Source organism: Polypterus senegalus, chromosome 2 (genome assembly GCF_016835505.1).
Source record: "Polypterus senegalus isolate Bchr_013 chromosome 2, ASM1683550v1, whole genome shotgun sequence".
Taxonomy (NCBI): domain Eukaryota; kingdom Metazoa; phylum Chordata; class Cladistia; order Polypteriformes; family Polypteridae; genus Polypterus; species Polypterus senegalus.
Window position 1 is genome coordinate 56,177,629 of NC_053155.1, and position 20,145 is coordinate 56,197,773.

General features: G+C 40.3%; 1 protein-coding gene across 1 annotated transcript in view; it reads right to left on the reverse strand.

The window, feature by feature from the left end:
* man1a2 (mannosidase, alpha, class 1A, member 2) overlaps positions 1-20,145 on the reverse strand; it is a 524,864-nt gene that overhangs the window by 91,784 nt on the left and 412,935 nt on the right. The window contains exon 7 of the mRNA XM_039743738.1: positions 16,319-16,413. Within this exon, the coding sequence (XP_039599672.1) occupies positions 16,319-16,413 (95 nt within the window). The remainder of the gene's footprint in view (positions 1-16,318; positions 16,414-20,145) is intronic.

Here is a 20,145-nt window from a genome sequence, read left to right on the forward strand (position 1 = left end):
TGGCTGAACTTTCAAAGTAGCAACTTCCTTTTAATATACGACATGCCTTATGGAAACAGTAGTATTTCTGCAGTGACATTAAGTTTATTGGATTAATAGAAAATATGCAATATGCATCATAACAAAATTAGACAGGTGCATAAATTTGGGCACCCCAACAGAGATATTACATCAATACTTAGTTGATTCTACTTTCGCAAATATAACAACCTCTAGATGCCTCCTATATATCCTTTGAAGAGTGTCTGGATTCTGGATGGAGGTATTTTTGACCATTTTTCCATACAAACTCTCTCCAGTTCAGTTAAATTTTATGACTGCTGAGTATGGACAACCTGCTTCAAATTATTCCATAGATTTTTGATGATATTCAAGTCAGGGGACTGTGATGGTCATTCCAGAGCATTGTACTTCTCCCTCTGCATGAATGCCTTTGTAGATTTCGAAATGTGTTTTGGGTCATTGTCTTGTTGGAATGTCCAACCTCTGTGTAACTTCAACTTTGTGACTGATGCTTGAACATTATCCTGAAGAATTTGTTGATATTGGGTTGAATTCATCCGACTCTCGACTTTAAAAGGGCTCCAGTCCCTGAACTATCCACACAGCCCCACAGCATGATGGAACCTCCACCAAATTTGACAGTAGGTAGCAGGTGTTTTTCTTGGAATGCAGTGTTCTTCTTCCACCATGCAAACTGCTTTTTATTATGATTAAATAACTCAATTTTTGTCTCATCTGTCCATAGCACTTTGTTCCAAAATGAATCTGGCTTGTCTAAATGAGCATTTGCATGCAACAAGCGACTCTGTTTGTGGCGTGAGTGCAGAAAGGGCTTCTTTCTCATCACCCTGCCATACAGATGTTCTTTGTGCAAATTGCGCTGAATTGTACAATGATGTACAGATACAGCATCTGCAGCAAGATGTTCTTGCAGGTCTTTGGAGGTGATCTGTGGGTTGTCTGTAACCATTCTCACAATCCTGTGCATATGCCACTCCTGTATTTTTCTTGGCCTGCCAGACCTGCTGGGTTTAATGGGTGGGCCTCTCTGGCAGTGTCTTAAATTGGTTTGAATCCTACCTGGCAGGGAGAAAATTCTTTGTGAGTTGTGGTAATCAAATCTCAAAGACACATGATATCCGATATGGTGTTCCACAAGGCTCTATCCTGGGTCCGCTGTTATTCTCAATCTACATGCTTCCGTTAGGTCAGATTATCTCAGGTTACAACGTGAGCTACCACAGCTATGCTGATGACACACAGCTGTACTTATCAATAGCACCTGATGACTCCGACTCTTTCGATAAACTAACACAATGTCTTACTGGTATTTCTGAATGGATGAATAGTAATTTTCTCAAACTAAATAAAGAGAAAACTGAAATTTTAGTAATTGGCAATAATGGATTCAGTGAGGTTATCAGAAATAAACTTGATGCACTAGGATTAAAAGTTAAGACGGAAGTAAAAAATTTAGGGGTAACCGTTGACTGTAATCAGAATTTTAAATCGCATATTCATCAGACCACTAGGACAGCATTTTTCACTTAAGAAACATAGCTAAAGTTAGACCTCTTATATCATTGAAAGATGCGGAGAAATTAATTCACGCTTTTGTTTTCAGTAGACTAGATTACTGTAACGCACTCCTCTCAGGACTACCAAAAAAAGACATAAATCATTTGCAACGAGTGCAGAATGCAGCTGCTAGAATCCTAACTGGGAAAAGAAAATCCGAACACATTTCTCCAGTTTTGATGTCACTACACTGGTTGCCTGTGTCATTCAGGATTAACTTTAAAATACTGCTTATGGTTTATAAAGCCTTAAATAATCTCGCTCCATCTTATATATCGGAATGCCTGACGCGTTATATTCCAAATCATAACCTTAGATCTTCAAATGAGTGTCTCCTTATAATTCCAAAAGCTAAACTTAAAAGAAGTGGTGAGGCGGCCTTCTGCTGTTATGCACCCAAAATCTGGAATAGCCTGCCAATAGGAATTCGCCAGGCTAATACAGTAGAGCACTTTAAAACACTGCTGAAAACACATAACTTTAACATGGCCTTTTTATAACTTCACTTTAACTTAATTTAACTTAATACTGATACTCTGTATGTTCAATTCATCATAATAACTATTCATAGTGGCTCCAAAATCCATACTGACCCCTACTCTCTTCTGTTTCCTTTTCCGGTTTCTTTGTGGTGGCGGCCTGCGCCACCACCACCTACTCAAAGCATCATGATGCACCAACATTGATGGACTGAAAGCCAGAAGTCTACGTGACCATCATCATCAGGTCCTTCCATGAAAACCCTAAATACCAAGAGGACTGTTTGACTAATGTTAGGTAGATTGCCCAGAGGGGACTGGGCGGTCTCTTGATCTGGAACCCCTACAGATTTTATTTTTTTCTCCAGCCTTTGGAGTTTTTTTTTGTTTTTTCTGTCCACCCTGGCCATCGGACCTTACTCTTATTCTATGTTAATTAATGTTGACTTATGTTTATCTTTTATTGTGTCTTCTATTTTTCTATTCATGTTGTAAAGCAGTTTGAGCTACATTTATTTTGTATGAATATGTGCTATATAAATAAATGTTGATTGATTGATTGATTGATTGACTGTGCCTGTGGCCTTCCATTTCCTCATTACATTCCTCACAGTTGAAACTGACAGTTTAAACCTCTGAGATAGCTTTTTGTAGTCTTCTCCTAAACCATGATACTGAACAATCTTTATTTTCAGATCTTTTGAGAGTTGCTTTGAGGATCCCATGCTGTCACTCTTCAGAGGAGAGTCAAAGCGAAACACAGCTTGCAATTGACCACCTTAAATACCTTTTACCACTCATGATTGGACACTCCTGTCTATGACGTTCAAGGCTTAATGGGCTAATCCAACCAATTTGCTGTTGCAAGTAATCAGTATTGAGCAGTTAAATGCATTAAAAATCAGCAAAATTACAAGGGGACCCAAATTTTTGCCCAGCCAGTTTTTCACATTTGATTTAATTTCATACAACTAAATACTGCCTCACTAAAAATCATTGTTCAGAAAACACCCCAATACTCAGATGTTCCTAGGAAATGAAAGACATACCACTGTTATCTTTTTTGTTAAAAGTAAATTATTATGCAGGCTGAGAGGGGTTCCCAAACTTTTTCATATGATTGTACTAGAGAAACTTTGCAGCACTCTAAATAGTATATAAACCAGAACTTGATACTTGTGTTTCTAGAAATTATGTGTAGGCCTTGCAGTCTTAAAACTTACTTAAAATCTATATAAACATCTAGAACCAAGTAAAAAAAATAAGTTAAACTGCTGGTAAAAACAAAGATTCGTTGATCTCTTTAATAGGACTGCATGTATGGGCATACAGTAAATTTCTAATTGCCAGCAAAAAAAGATTAGCCAAATATAAACATTCAAATCTAAATAATATTAGAAGAGAATGATAAAAAACCTTCTTACAAACCATATTAATCAAAAAAGGTCAAACAATAAAATTTACAAAACAAATTTTCCTTGAAAATAACACAGCAGCACAGCACGTTCTTTCTTAGCCAAGGAGTCAACATGGCAACACCAGCTCATTTATTAATGTCTGAAAGGAACATAGTGCATTAACACACAAGCAGTGAAGCTGCATTTAAAATTGAGCACAAATAGGGTTCTTCAACTGTCTTCTAGGGCTCGTGGTTTGTATACCAGTAAAAATGTATCTTGGATCATGGGTTGCATCAGTTAAGCCTACAGATAACAAAATATTGCCAAAGCCACTTAATCTAATTTAGGGTTTTTGTGTGTGTTTGGAGGTGCGCTGTAGACTATCCTTGTAGCATCATCAGCCCTGGATGGGGTGGCCGTGCATTGCAGGGCCCATTCATGCACAGTGCACTTACACAGTACCAAATTAGAATTACCCAAACACAATCATTTATGGGGTTTGGGAAAATAAAACCCATACAAACACAGAGAATGTAAAAATAGTGGATGGGAATGAAACTCTAACTCAAGACCATGGATGTATAGTACATTTCAGACTCCAACCATCCAATGCATTAAGTTGCCTCCTAGAGTGTTTTAACATTTTAGCCAGGCACAAGTGTTATTAGTATTCAAATCTCTGTACTGCACTCTTGCAGCTACTTTTAGTTAGGGGTAGGATATCTAAATAATGAAATGATTTCTTAGAATGTTATAAACCTAAAAAAATAATAAAACAACACAATGTGGTCTTCACTGCACAAAAGCATTCTCTTCAATGTTTTTAGGTGTAAGAAAGCTTGACAAATACTGGCATAGCATACGCCATGTTGTTAGTAGGCCTTTCACAAATACATATAGGGAGCTGATAATCAATTTGCCTTCATATTATCACATTAATAAGACCATGAATTGAAAAGATGTAAAAAGTACACTGCTGGGGAAGCTGGCCCATATACGCTCCAGTATGTATAAAAGTTGCTGCTGCTGCTGCTGCTGATGAATATCTACACAGAATGGCTTGTCCAATTTAATCCCATAGATGCTTGACTGGACTGAGATCTAGTGACTAGGAAGACTGAAATAAACATTTGCTGATGACACACCAACCTCTAAAGGAAAGGATGAACGTGATAGATTTTGGCATCACCACTGTGTTTAGCTATCAGTAGGCTGCCTGCAGCCTCGTTCTTACCTGGCAAAAAAGATACCTGAGTTTTCTGAACCCTTTTATTGAATGTCTTTATCTGAATAAATGGCTACTGTTGTCTTGATGATGTTTAGGTGATGGACTATTCAACCTGTTTTCTGACACTCATTTGTAAACCTCCAGCAGTTCTTCTGTTTATGATACACTTAATTCTATCGCATCTGTCAGTGGCTAAACTATCTTATTCGAAGTCATTTAAATCCTTATTCTTCCCAATTATCTTTAAGAATTGATCGCATACGCAAAATTCAATTCAATAAAATCAATTTTATACATATGTATATTCATACATTTATACTGCTATTACATAACAAAGGATTTATTTTTGCCTCAGCTGAAACATTGTGTAGGTTGAATGAAACGTGCGATATGTTGGGTACTTTAAGCATGTAACTTTCCTAGGTACTTTCCACAGTTTTCAGGATGTTTCACTACTCATTAGTTGGCTTTCTGATCTATGTCTATGAAAGCTTAAAAATGTCTTATCTAGTCAGAGTGACACGAGTACAATGGAGAGCTCAATTGCCTCTCTCCAATAGATTTGTTGAATAACTCAGTATATATACATTGAACCCTTTGCAGACTGACTTTGGAACATTTATATAAAAGAAATTCAGAACAATATGACTCTAAATTCTTTGTGCCATATATCTTTTCTATCTGCATAAATTCCTTTCCAAGAAGCAGGCTTTACGGGATGTGCTTCTGGGGAAGAGTTTTAAATACACAAGGATACAAAGGAAAGGTGCTGAAGGTACAGACACAGCAAGAGATTGCAAATATTTTAAAAGTATTCTATTACCTGCCTTCAACAGGCATTGTGGCTAGTAAATATATAAATAGAGAATATAGACAAATTTCCACAACATTCATAGCTTAAAATGCAGCATTTCCATATTCTATTTGTTTTAAATAACATGATTTAATTAAACTTCATTCCAAAACATGTATGTTATGTACTATAAAAATACAGGCTGAGTATCCCTAATCTGAAATTCCAAAATCTGAAATATTCCAACATTCAAAACATTTTGAGTGCAGATGCATTCCATCTAAATTTTTTTTTTACTGCTGGGCGGATGTAAACAACATATGTACACAGTGTAACCAGATTTATTTATTGTGTGTTTGGGTTGTCATCTTGTCCCCTGTGATGCACTGAATGCCACAAAGCTATGAGACATGATTGACGACTAGGGATGGTTCCCCTGTGAAAGAAGCAGTGAACGCCACAAAGCACTATCGGGGGGAGCCCTCCCTAGCAAAGTATCATGATGTGAGATAATGTGCAACAGTTGCAATACACTGAACGGGTGGCCGGTGAGCCAAACAATAATATCTACATACTGTAGTTGCCATTCAAAACAGTTGCGCAGCATCCACAAAAAAACAAAAAAGAGGCCACAAGTGGAATATACTACACCCTAGATCAGATTTATGAAACTGAACGTTTTGTGGAAAGCTGCATATGCACATTTTGGTTCTTCAATGCAAATACGAATCATTACCCCTCTAAAATAGACTATTCACTATATGTATCACTTTTGAAATGTAATAAGTTTGTCATGTCAACACACATTATAATAATGACTTGGTGACATGAATTATTATATAGGTATGTGTTCATTTAGCTGATTTAGCAGAATTTCCCTACTAGATCAAATGTGTCCAAAGATATCTCATTATATATATGCAAATATTTCAAAATTTGAAAATATCCAAAATATTTCTGGTTCCATGCATTTCAGATTAGGGTTTCTCAACCTGTATATGCAATTGCATTCTATTATTTCGTTTAGTTTTGTATACGACTCATTGTTACAAATAAAATGTTCAGAATGGAGTGAATACTAAATGTCAGGCTAAAATTTCATAGGTAAACAAGCTATCCTTAATGGACAAAAGTAATTGTGGAGAAATTATATTACAAACATCTTTGCATTCTTTTGTGGCCCACACTAAAATAAATACAGGTGATATCCCATAGTAACAAAATTCATGGTACCATAAAAATATTATGTTATAATGTAAATTTCATTATAACGAATATGGGGAAAATACGACTTAATGGCAGAGGTGAAAGGACAGCTCCATAGCTGCTCTGTTGCGTCTGGTAAACAATAAACCAACAACTATCAATCACAGGGCACTGTTACAGACAAATCCACATTCTCTCAGGCTTAGCCAAATAACCTAGAAACCTCATCACTGAAAAAACTGGCATGCCTGTAAAAAATCAATCCATGTAAACTGGACAATGTGTTAACTACACAGACAGTGGCCACATTGCAATATAAACCCTCATACCTGCGCCTTGAAAATAAGTGATAAGAAAAAGAAAAAAAAAAACAGTAAAAAGCTATTAACATTGATCTGTACATGTATGGTATTTGTATGTAATCAATGAAGCAACATTTGTTATATTTATTAAATGAGCTTTACAGAAACCAACTATAGGAACAACCAACAATCAAATCACTCATGCATGTGATTTTGCAATATTTAAGAGTTCTGTACATTACCATAGCATAGTACACAATTTTCAAGCCACAATCTATTCTCAATATTCTAAGAAGTAAGACACTTGCCTAACACAAGGGTTGCATAAACTGTGAATGTAAAAAATAGTATAAATTGACATATTGATCCCCCCCACATCAAAGTAGCATCAGTCAACAAATGCAATTTTAATGAACTCACTTTTATCTATGTCAGCGTCCAGCTGTGCAGATGCACACAATGTTGTGACAATGCATTTGATTAATTTTACAGCAATATGATAAAGCAACAAAGAATGCACCTCAGTTCCCTAGTAGTTTCTACCTTTTGAATTAACGGTCAACAAAAATTTGGATGGTTGATATGTTTTTTCTATTATGATGATGTTTTTGGTTGGCTGAGGCAGGGTAAGAGCAGAAAAGGTATTTTAATTGCAGTAGGCAGGATACAAGTGCAATCATATCTCAATATCCAGTAAATGCTGAAAGGGAATTCCCTCCACTGATTAGTTTCATGGTGCTGGAAGTAAGCGCACATTTAGAGGCATGTGTTTGACGACATGGCATGATCATTCTACATGCTCATCTCAAATTTCTCAGCTTCTATGCTAAACACTAATATGAAGAATTCTTGAAGGATAAACCCATATGGTGCACTCTGGAAAGTTGTTAAATTCTTTTTATTTACTGCATGCGCTAAACATGCTATGAAAACTATGTGTCAATCAAAGGTTATACAACTAACCATTCCTGTTAGTATGCCCTCTAAGACATTACATCAAGGAGCTCTTTAACACAGCTGATTAGGGCTGGGTATTGGCACTGATGTCCCGATTCGATTATGATTTACAATTACCCGATTCGATTCAATATCAATTTTATCTTTATTTAATTATCATGCACTGATATATTTGAAGTGCGCCCTTTTTCAGAGATTACTTAACAATGCATTAAGAACATTAAAATAATGTGACAAATTCAGTACCACTTTGTCTGATGGGTGTCTTCATAGCACATGCACAAGCATGAAATGACATTTAAGAATCACACACGCATTCAAAGTTCACTGTAATATAGCAAACATATCTATAGCCATATCAGAGGTCATACATATTATGGGGGGGCTCTTTGTTTTAATACAATTCAGTGACATCTACTTTATTAAATACCTGTATCATCTAGCAAATACTATTATTAAAAATAATTAAATATTGCTTCTTAAATAATAAATGTTATTCAGTAACATATTAGCCAAATTTATTCCCCTATTGGATATTTTAAACTAATGTTCAAATTAGTCAAAATTAAAGCTACAAAGGGAAGATTTACATCTTTCTATAATTCTGTGTAAATTTGCATATATAGTTGCTCATGTCTTGAAATTATTAATCAGTCTCGAAAAAAGCATCCTCTTACTTCTCCTCAGACTAAAAAAGGAAGTGTTTTAAAAGAAGGATCTGGTACTGAGGCTTGTTGACAGCAGAATGGAACATAACATGCAAACAGACACCATGACTGACAACTCTGCTAAAATTATCTGTGTAGTACAGCTTATTGAGCTACTTTACGTCAGCTGCTTTGTGCACAGGCTCACTTTGGTATCACAGGCTGCTCTAAAAATTCCAACAATACCCGCATGCTTGGCCGGGTGGAGAGTGGTGCAAACAGTTCCACCATAGTGGTATAGCTACTGTAGCCATGTGGTAAAAGAGAAGCAATGTTTATTGCACTCGTCAACACACAAACTTGTGACTGATGTCACACAAGGAAACATTGCTGGAGACGCCAGAAATGTTCCTGGAACAACAGCCAGCATGTTGGTGACTCTGAATACCGTATAGGCAAGCAAGGTGGCTCCTGGTATGACTGGCATGCAGTAAGCCTGTCTGCAAAACAGCCACCTCAGTCACCCAGATCTTTTTAAACATGTGATTGTCAAATAGGAATCAGCTGCCCTGGGTGTTCAGCTGTCGCAAGTTAGAGCTATTCTCACCGCTGACCTGAGAGACATGGTGAAGCTTTGCTTAAGATCTTCATATAGCCAACGTACAATGAATTCACTCATTTGCTTTCCTGTTGGTATGGAACACAGTGGTTCCAAAACCTGTATCATTTATTGAAGGCCTTCATTGTCAACAGCAGTGGAGGGTCTCATATCTTTACAGATGTAAACTGCTGTAGATTACTTTTTCAGCACAAGACGAATTAAGCTCGGAGTTAAACGCAGTCTGCACTGCAGATTGTTTAGGCTCTGCTTGTTTTGATGTTGAATGAGACAACATTTCTGGGTGATGCTGAGATACGCAATTTCTCAAATTTGTTATGTTACCACAATACTTAACTTCTGAATTGCGCAACTTACATATGGCTTTGCTTTTATGTAGCTGTGCTTTACCAATACACTATTTGAATCTGTAGCAAGTCCACACATTTGATTTAACTATCAAAGATGCCGATATCAGTTAAGGAGGACATGCCACTTTGTGCGTAGTACAAGTAGTAAAGCTCTTTTTCCATAGAGAGCCTTAACAGGTGCATTAACGATATCTGCTGGATGGGATGCCAAAAATGAACATAAGCAAAAATGTACATACAAAAATAGACCAGGATAGAGATCCACTAGATTGATCTTGAGGTTTTAAGAATCGATATTGAATTGTTTAAATGAAAAATCGATATTTTTACCCAGGCCTACTGCTGATAGTTCTTTAGCCACTAGGTTAAAATTAAATAACAGTAATATAATTTACAACCCTCATTGTTTTCTTCTTCATTTTATCCCACTTCTATGTGGGGTCGATGTGCCTGATCAACTTTCTTCACAGAGCTCAGTCCTGCGCCTCTTTGCAGGTCAAGCCCTTTTCCTTTAGATCTTCTTTTACTTTTTCCATCCACCTCTGCTATGGCCTCCCTCATCTTCAATTCTCTGTACTTCTATTCCTATCACTCTTTTGCAAATCCCACTGTCTAAACTGCAAAATGTGCATATCTTTATAAAAAGAAGACTTGCTATGTAGACAACCATAATTTTATTACTGTATATAGTCTAGTACTGGATATTACGGACATTTAAGTATTGCAGAAATTTTATGAAATTACAGTAACCTAAATAGCGAAGAGTTTAACAAATCAAGATGTGTCCTGCTCAACTTTTGATAAACCTGCAAAGGTAAGCCATGAGGAATGTTGGGTTTTAAATACTATAGTGCCAACAGAGATACACCAAGAAAATACACTACAGGACAATAAATGTTTACTAGAATCACACCAGTCAAAACTGGCTAAAGTAAACCAGTAATGGTTGCTAAAAGTCCAAAGTTAAATAAAGGCTACAATAAAGAAACTAGAAATGTGGGCCAGATATATCAACCAGTCAAACTCTGACATGTTTGAAAATTTGTCAGATTTTTTTTAACAAAAGAACAAATACAACGTCCTGCTTCAGTTACTAAAGTGATTACAGAGCACCTACAAAATGTGATAACTGTGCAACTACATTTCAGCTCCAGTTGTTCAATTCAACTGGACTGGAAATCTTTTATAAACCTATGTGAAGACGCCCTTAAAAATCTGAGCAAAAAGGAGCATGACAGCCTAATGCACTTATCCTGTAACAGTGCGTTGAAACTGAATTTTCACACAATTTCTTTTCAAATCGGTTTCATCAGAGTATCCTGATCTACCAGAAAAAGCAATGCCATTTTCATACTGCTTCCAAAAGAATATCCTTATGAAACTGAATTTCCTGCACTGGTTGCACTAAACACTAAATACAGGAGTAAACTCAGTGTTGAGCCAAACCTCTGCCTTCAGTTTTCCTCTCTGCCTGAAATCCAGCATTTGGCATCTGTAAAATAGCAGCAGCCCACTCACTGAGCATCCACTTTTTATTGGAAAATCTATGTATTGAATGTAATACGGCCAAGTTAATATTTGCTTGCTTTTTATAATGCCTATGGTAATTATCGTGGAAGGTTTGCTTCTTAACATCTTCATAGGTTTGCTGGCCCACAAATAGGCTACTAAAAAGTACTTGAGAAAAATATTAGGTGTGCTTTTTGACAAAACAAATGTTAGTCTCATCCATGAATGGGCTGCACACTTTTTTATGGACAGCCAAGGGGGCCCTGCGTTGTAAAAGGTTGTGAACCTCTGAGCTATAGCACCTGAAGTCAGGAAGGATATGGTAAGCTTACAAGCAACAAAAAAGGGTCTGTACCATGCAATAATCTGAGATAAAATAAAGGATCCATAAGAATTTACAGCTGAAATCATAAAAACAGGAGTTTCTGATTTTTATATAAAAATAAAGCACTCACTTACTTATCTTTTAGAAAAATTGTCTACTTCTACTGATATCAGGAATTACATCAACACTACAAGGGGCTAGCTGCAGCAAAGCCACCGGCATGTTCAGCGAATTTTAACAGAGTGACAGTCCCTTCGCCACCAATGAGCTCTACTCACCTTTTTAAATTAACCATTGCCCAGGGTATGCCTGTTGGTGTGTTAAATGCAGGAAGTAGTTTTTCAGCAAGTTGCACAGCTTTAATCTTGAAAACCTGCAAGAATACAAAGGAAAAACTGTAATAGGCTAAAATAAGCATTAAAAACGAGAATGGCACATTTCTGAATAGTTTGAACAGTGTTTTCAAAATGAATGAATGGTTTTAAACTGCAGTCTCTTTTAAGTGAATTTAACACCTACAAGAGGTATCAATAATTCTAATTACTGTCCACGCCCGGCCTGGATCCGCGTGGGGTGTGCCTTCGGGTTGTTTTGGGAGCCACGGGTCAAGGGCTTGGAAGCTCTTCCCTGTAGGGGCCCGTGGCCACCGCCAGGAGGCGCCCAATGCCTTGGGATTTGTTTCCCCAGCACTCCTGCCACACCAGGAAGTGCTGGGGAAGACTGGGCGGTGCCGGGGAGCAGCGGGAGGACAGCCGACACTTCCGCCACGCTGGGGCGTGGCCAGAAGATGCCGGGAACACCTGGGGCTCATCCGGGTCCTCCATAAAGGGGCCGTCTCCGTCATTCAGGGCTGGAGTCGGGTGGAGGTAGGGCGAAGCAGTGGAGAGTGGAGCGGCCCGAAGAAGGCATTGTGGCCAGGACATTGGGAGTTTGGGGTTTGTGCGTGACTGGGTCTTTGTGACCATTGTTTGGGGTCTTGGTGACCAATATTGTAAATAATTTGTAAATAAGCGTGTGGTGGTGTCAAACAACATGTCCGCCTGTCTGTGCCGGGTACCGTTCACATCTGGCGTAGTCGGCAGGATGCTCCGCCTGTTACAAAGCGGAGACCTGTACAAAAATATTGTTGTGGGCGGCCGGTGCAGCAGGGGACCCCACCCGTACGCGGGTGCTGCGTGCACACAGCCCAGCGGGTAAAGGAACCCACGGACGCCAGGGGTCCGCGGAGAACCGTTATTCCCTGAAGCGGCGGCGTGCATTGGAAGAGTGCAGCGGTCTCCGGCAGCGCCGTTGCTGGAGGCGCCGGGGCGGCATGGCGTCGGAGAGGCCACCGAGGGCGTTTCCTCGGTATGGCGGGACCTGGGAGGTGAGTTCCCTGCCTATCGGCAGCCGGCCCTTGGGGGCGGGCGTGTATTTGTTTTCCAGGCAGGGACCTCCAGGATCAGCGTCAGTGGCGGCGCATGCTGGTTTGCGGGGCTCCGGCAGCACAGCGGCAGCGCGAGGGCTGCGAAGGAGGAGCGCTGCAGCTCGAGGCGCTGGCAACAGCAAGGCTGCCGGCAAACGCGTCGCCGCCGCAGAAAGGGAGCCAAGATGGCGCGGACGGAAGTCCCTCCCCTGACAGGCACGCGATTGGGCGGTGTGTCTTGCGTGCCCGCCGATGACTGTAGAGGCGGGACCAGGGAATGTCCATCACGGGCAGGGGAGACCCGATTGGGCGGAGGAGAGGCCCACAGGAAGTGGCGGCGTCGGAGGCCGACAGTCAGGTAGGCTCAGCGTCGGTTAACTTCCTGTCTTTGCGGCTGCTTTGGCGGAGCTGGGCGTCCCTTCAGCCCGCCCGGGCAGCGTGTGTTACAGGTGCTATGTGCCCTCCGGGCTGAGGTGCTGGTACTGGAGAGGAAGGCGCTGCTGGCGCTGAAACGTTCTATCGACAGCGGGCGGCGCGGCGCTGGAATCTCCAGCGGAGAGGTACAGCGGAGGCGGTGAGTACAGCCGACTCCGTAAAGCATATGGGAGGGCTGCTGAAAAGGCTGTGAAGACAATGATCAGTTCGAGTAAGCAGCCCTCCGACAGGAGTGCGGCGCCGCGGACTGCATCTTGCGAGGGGAGTCGTGAGGGCGCTGAAGGACACGGGCTGCTAAGTGCCCGGGTCCTAGCGCCCTCCGCCCGAGTTGGCTGCGGTCTTGCGCCGCACTATAGGGCGCAGAGCGGGACAGAGCGCCTTTTATTCCATAAGAGTCTCAAACCGTCAGGCGTCCCAGAGTGAAAGGAGGAATAAAGGGCTGGAGTGCGATTCCTCCGATAAGGTGAGCAGCGTTGCTGGGTGCAGCGTGTGGCTGGCTGCCCTCTGGGAGAGCAGAGGGAATCCCTGAGGCCGGCGGAGAGAGAGCTGGCGGTGCCGGCGACTCCATCGTCGAGAGGGACCGGAAGCGCGGAGAGGGTGCCGATCAGGCAAGTGCGGGGTGCGGTTGGAGAGCGCTGCCCGTGCGTGGCACGAGCTGGGTGCTTTGGCAGCGGTTCTGCCCTGTGTTCTCTTTGTAGGGGCGGACCCGGCGAGTTGAAGGAACCCGCCGTGGCGGAACAGCCCTCTGATGTCGGGCCGTCTGCAGAAGGATCTCTCTGTCGGTGCGCAGGTGCGCTCGCAGCTGGAGGAGCCAGCGGGGGCAGTGGCTCAGAACAAAGGCGTGGAGGTCCCGGAGGGGGTGCCCACCAAGGAGGCCCGGGGTGCGGTAAAGGGGAGCACAACCTGTGCGAGGCACAGGGATGCACCATGGGTTGGTGTCTGGATTGTGTCTCCGCCCCTGTCCCTGCTAGGAGTGGGGCGGACCCGGCTGTCCTCGAGTGGGGCCCGTTTGAGCTCTGCTGCCCTCGGGGGGGTCGCTCTTACCCACGAGTGGTCTTAGCTGGCTGTGGGGCACTGTCAGGGATGCCAGGGGCTATGACCCGGCGGGGCGCCAGGAGGGACGGAAGAGGTCAGAGCCCGGCCTGGATCACGTGGGGTGTGCCTTCCGGGTTGTTTTGGGAGCCACGGGTCAAGGGCTTGGAAGCTCTTCCCTGTAGGGGCCCGTGGCCACCGCCAGGAGGCGCCCAATGCCTTGGGATTTGTTTCCCCAGCACTCCTGCCACACCAGGAAGTGCTGGGGAAGACTGGGCGGTGCCGGGGAGCAGCCGGGAGGACAGCCGACACTTCCGCCACGCTGGGGCGTGGCCAGAAGATGCGGGAACACCTGGGGCTCATCCGGGTCCTCCATAAAGGGGCCGTCTCCGTCATTCAGGGCTGGAGTGGGTGGAGGTAGGGCGAAGCAGTGGAGAGTGGGCGGCCCGAAGAAGGCATTGTGGCCAGGACATTGGGAGTTTGGGGTTTGTGCACGTGACTGGGTCTTTGTGACCATTGTTTGGGGGTCTTGGTGACCCAATATTGTAAATAATTTGTAAATAAGCGTGTGGTGGTGTCATAACAACATGTCCGCCTGTCTGTGCCGGTACCGTTCACACTGTATATAGTCTAGTACTGGATATTACGGACATTTAAGTATTGCAGAAATTTTATGAAATTACAGTAACCTAAATAGCGAAGAGTTTAACAAATCAAGATGTGTCCTGCTCAACTTTTGATAAACCTGCAAAGGTAAGCCATGAGGAATGTTGGGTTTTAAATACTATAGTGCCAACAGAGATACACCAAGAAAATACACTACAGGACAATAAATGTTTACTAGAATCACACCAGTCAAAACTGGCTAAAGTAAACCAGTAATGGTTGCTAAAAGTCCAAAGTTAAATAAAGGCTACAATAAAGAAACTAGAAATGTGGGCCAGATATATCAACCAGTCAAACTCTGACATGTTTGAAAATTTGTCAGATTTTTTTTAACAAAAGAACAAATACAACGTCCTGCTTCAGTTACTAAAGTGATTACAGAGCACCTACAAAATGTGATAACTGTGCAACTACATTTCAGCTCCAGTTGTTCAATTCAACTGGACTGGAAATCTTTTATAAACCTATGTGAAGACGCCCTTAAAAATCTGAGCAAAAAGGAGCATGACAGCCTAATGCACTTATCCTGTAACAGTGCGTTGAAACTGAATTTTCACACAATTTCTTTTCAAATCGGTTTCATCAGAGTATCCTGATCTACCAGAAAAGCAATGCCATTTTCATACTGCTTCCAAAAGAATATCCTTATGAAACTGAATTTCCTGCACTGGTTGCACTAAACACTAAATACAGGAGTAAACTCAGTGTTGAGCCAAACCTCTGCCTTCAGTTTTCCTCTCTGCCTGAAATCCAGCATTTGGCATCTGTAAAATAGCAGCAGCCCACTCACTGAGCATCCACTTTTTATTGGAAAATCTATGTATTGAATGTAATACGGCCAAGTTAATATTTGCTTGCTTTTTATAATGCCTATGGTAATTATCGTGGAAGGTTTGCTTCTTAACATCTTCATAGGTTTGCTGGCCCACAAATAGGCTACTAAAAAGTACTTGAGAAAAATATTAGGTGTGCTTTTTGACAAAACAAATGTTAGTCTCATCCATGAATGGGCTGCACACTTTTTTATGGACAGCCAAGGGGGCCCTGCGTTGTAAAAGGTTGTGAACCTCTGAGCTATAGCACCTGAAGTCAGGAAGGATATGGTAAGCTTACAAGCAACAAAAAAGGGTCTGTACCATGCAATAATCTGAGATAAAATAAAGGATCCATAAGAATTTACAGCTGAAATCATAAAAACAGGAGTTTCTGATTTTTATATAAAAATAAAGCACTCACTTACTTATCTTTTAGAAAAATTGTCTACTTCTACTGATATCAGGAATTACATCAACACTACAAGGGGCTAGCTGCAGCAAAGCCACCGGCATGTTCAGCGAATTTTAACAGAGTGACAGTCCCTTCGCCACCAATGAGCTCTACTCACCTTTTTAAATTAACCATTGCCCAGGGTATGCCTGTTGGTGTGTTAAATGCAGGAAGTAGTTTTTCAGCAAGTTGCACAGCTTTAATCTTGAAAACCTGCAAGAATACAAAGGAAAAACTGTAATAGGCTAAAATAAGCATTAAAAACGAGAATGGCACATTTCTGAATAGTTTGAACAGTGTTTTCAAAATGAATGAATGGTTTTAAACTGCAGTCTCTTTTAAGTGAATTTAACACCTACAAGAGGTATCAATAATTCTAATTACTGTCCACCTGCCTGGTTAAACTCCCAGGAGGCTTGAAGCTGCTGCAAGCCTCCAGTGAGCCTGGGGAGGTGAATAACAGGCTCTCTTCTTTCATCTTTTGTACAAAAAATTTAAATTGTAATTGAACTGTGGATTTATGATATCTGTATGTGAACCTGTGGTTACCCATGCTGCTTTACAGATCATTCAAATCTAGGTTCTTTTTTAATTCTGTGGAAAATTCTAACCTTTAAAACTTCTCATATTTTTGATCAATCCAGACGAGTTTATTGATCAATTATCCCCTTCCACATTTTAGTATGGGCTCACAGAAGTAACATGGCAGTTTTTGAGTTTCTAACTATAGAAAACAATGTAGCTTTGAGCACTGATTCTCACCTAGTCAAATTAAACCAGGACCAAAAAAGGAGCAATTTAGACCAACAAACTGTCCTTTATTTGCCACGTCAAGAAACGGAACGGGCTGAAGAAATTTGATGTACATTGCTCGTAATTGTCCCATCGTCTGACTGTCCTTTGATAGTGACAAAAGAGGAAAATATTGCCACCATTTGTAAATTGTAATGACAAATCAAAGAGTTTTGGTGTGTGAATAGAAGAAAGTATAGTGATTAGTTATGGATTAGTTGAATCAATTTTTAATGAACAATTAAACATAACCATGGTCTGTTCTTGTTGGGGTACTGAATGTTGACTTCTAAAAATGATACATCACTGCATCCAATATTCAATGGAAAATCTAAAATAAATGAATTTCTCAGACTCATAGAAATTTAAGAAATGTTTATATGATAAAATGAAGACAATATACATCACTTTGTCCCATGTCCAAGCAACAATTAAAATAATGGAAGCATGGTAAATCTCTATCACCAAGGGACAAAGCCAGTGCTTACAAACTCATAGATACAATTTTCTATGATAGTGATGGTGTGGACTACATTGATTATATGCCTAATGGCCCAGATAAAAGGTCAGTGCGGTAAAAAAGTCTTTTCCCCTAAATCTTTCTAAATCTAATAATCATTTTTAAGGTTAGCTGTCTGGCCAATAAGTATTTACTTGCCTGTGAAAAAAGATAATATAACAGGGCAGTCTATCCAGCAGGGGGTGCTAGCTCCCTGGTTGGAATAAGTTCTTTTTAATTGCAGCCTTTTATGTAATCTGAACCAAATAGATATATTATAATAAGGCGATATCCCTCCCATAGTGATACGGCGGTAAGAAATCACATAAGAGAAAATAACTTAGTTTTTTTTTTATTGACGATTTACGCGGCATAACAGACGGGAAGCCATGACAAGACCTTTGTGTACAGTCTGCCATTTTCGTCACTGCGCTGGAAGGATTTTCAGGATCGAATGACGTTATCTTCCATCCATCCGTTGGCTTCAAAGGTGTGCCGGGCAATGTTCCAAGGCTTTTTACTCATTCTTCATATGCAGGCCCTTACTTATATAAATCATGCCATTCCAAATAAGCCAAAGAGATGATTCAATTTCATGTTGACTCTAACACACAGAAATAGTACAATGCCCATTTTCATAGTTGTCCCTTTCTTGTCTTTGAATGCTTGCCTAGCAGTTCTAAATTATGAGCCCCTGTGTGCTAAATCTGGCCTTAGCTGTATATGTGAGAAGAAGCAGATTTAAAATATTTGCACAGAGCACAATGACATTAAACTTATATTCTGATTACAGGCAGACATATAAGAAAGGTTTATTATCACAGTAAATTTATTGCTAGTTCTATTCACAGTAGATGGATGTACAATGTGCATTGTTGTGGTTGAGGCTTTTATAAAATAGAAGAATGTTTTACATAATGGTGGTCTGGCAGATGACTATACTGAAGGGAGAATGTGTTATTCACCCAAGTGGCAGAGCAGAGATTTAGAAAAAGAAGTGCTCTTAAAAAAGAGACAAGGAGCAAATTATATAAGAAAAAATGGAATGCGGATAAGCATAAAAGTAGTCACTAATTATCTTTTAATATTACAATATTTAAAGAAATTAGTATGCATCTTATAATCCTAAACAAAGAAAGAAAACAAGGGTATGACAGCTTTTTTGTGCTGAAAGCTAAACTTATAATAGGCAAGCTATGCAGTGATGACCTCAAAACTAGCACAAGACATTAATTACACAGTATGTCTAATTTCTGTAAATACTACTTACAAATAAAAGGATGCCTATAATCTGTATAATTTACAAGGCAGCAGAAAGGTCTTCCTGTTGTAAAGAAGAAAAGTATAATTTTGGGCATATTTATATCTTTCATTTATCAGTATGGGAATAATCATCACTATTCCAAAATAATGGAAACAGTCTGGTTTGACTAGAGACTCACCTGCTCTAAACTAGTATAATATTTGTGATCCTTGACCTCAAGCTAAGCTATGCTTATAAATATATTGCTTATCTATCAGCTGAAAGTGAAGCTGACCATTCATGTAAGTTTTAATACTGCAAATGAACATGTACTGAAGTACATCACTGATTCAATTTTCACTTGGATGAAAGCAATGCTTGCATACATTTAAAGAGCTTCATTTTAAAGTTACAACCATTGAAATTCCTCACTTGCTGCCTAGACTAGTAATTAGAAACATAGCCCAATGTTTCAATTGCTTTACTGCAGTTTCAACTGGTTTTAGCATAACAAAAAAAGCCTATAATGCAGCAACTTTCCTTAAAGCTCCTCTGTACACTGTTCACCTAACATACATAAAAAGAACCACCAGCTGTCTGAGGTAATGTTTCCCTGTTAGGTTGACACATTGGCTCTTGAACCAAGCTGAAATAAACAGCCCTGTATACTTTCCACCAGAATTCTCTCTACAGTCATATGAAAAAGTTTGGGAACCCCTCTCGGCCTGCATAATAATTTACTCTACTTTCAAGAAAAAAAAGATAACAGTGGTATGTCTTTCATTTCCTAGGAACATCTGAGTACTGGGGTGTTTTCTGAACAAAGATTTTTAGTGAAGCAGTATTTAGTTGTATGAAATTAAATGTGAAAAACTGGCTGTGCAAAATGTGGGTCCCCTTGTAATTTTGCTGATTTGAATGCATGTAACTGCTCAATACTGATTACTTGTAACACCAAATTGGTTGGATTAGCTTGCTAAGCCTTGAACTTCATAGACAAGTGTGTCCAATCATGAGAAAAGGTATTTAAGGTGGTCAATTGCAAGTTGTGCTTCCCTCTGACTCTCCTCTGAAGAGTGACAGCATGGGATCTTCAAAGTAACTCTCAAAAGATCTGAAAACAAAGATTGTTCAGTCAAATAGTTTAGGGGAAGGCTACAAAAATCTATCTGAGAGGTTTAAACTGTAAAGAATGGAATCAGTAAATGGAAGACCACAGGCACAGTTGCCTGCATATTTTCTGTTAATCCAATAAACTTAATGTCACTGCTGAAGTACTACTGTTTCCATAAGTCATGTCATATATTAAAAGGAAGTTGCTACTTTGAAAGCTCAGCCAATGATAAACAAAAATCCAAAGAATTAAAAGGGGTTCCCAAACTTTTTCATATGACTGTATATTTACATTACA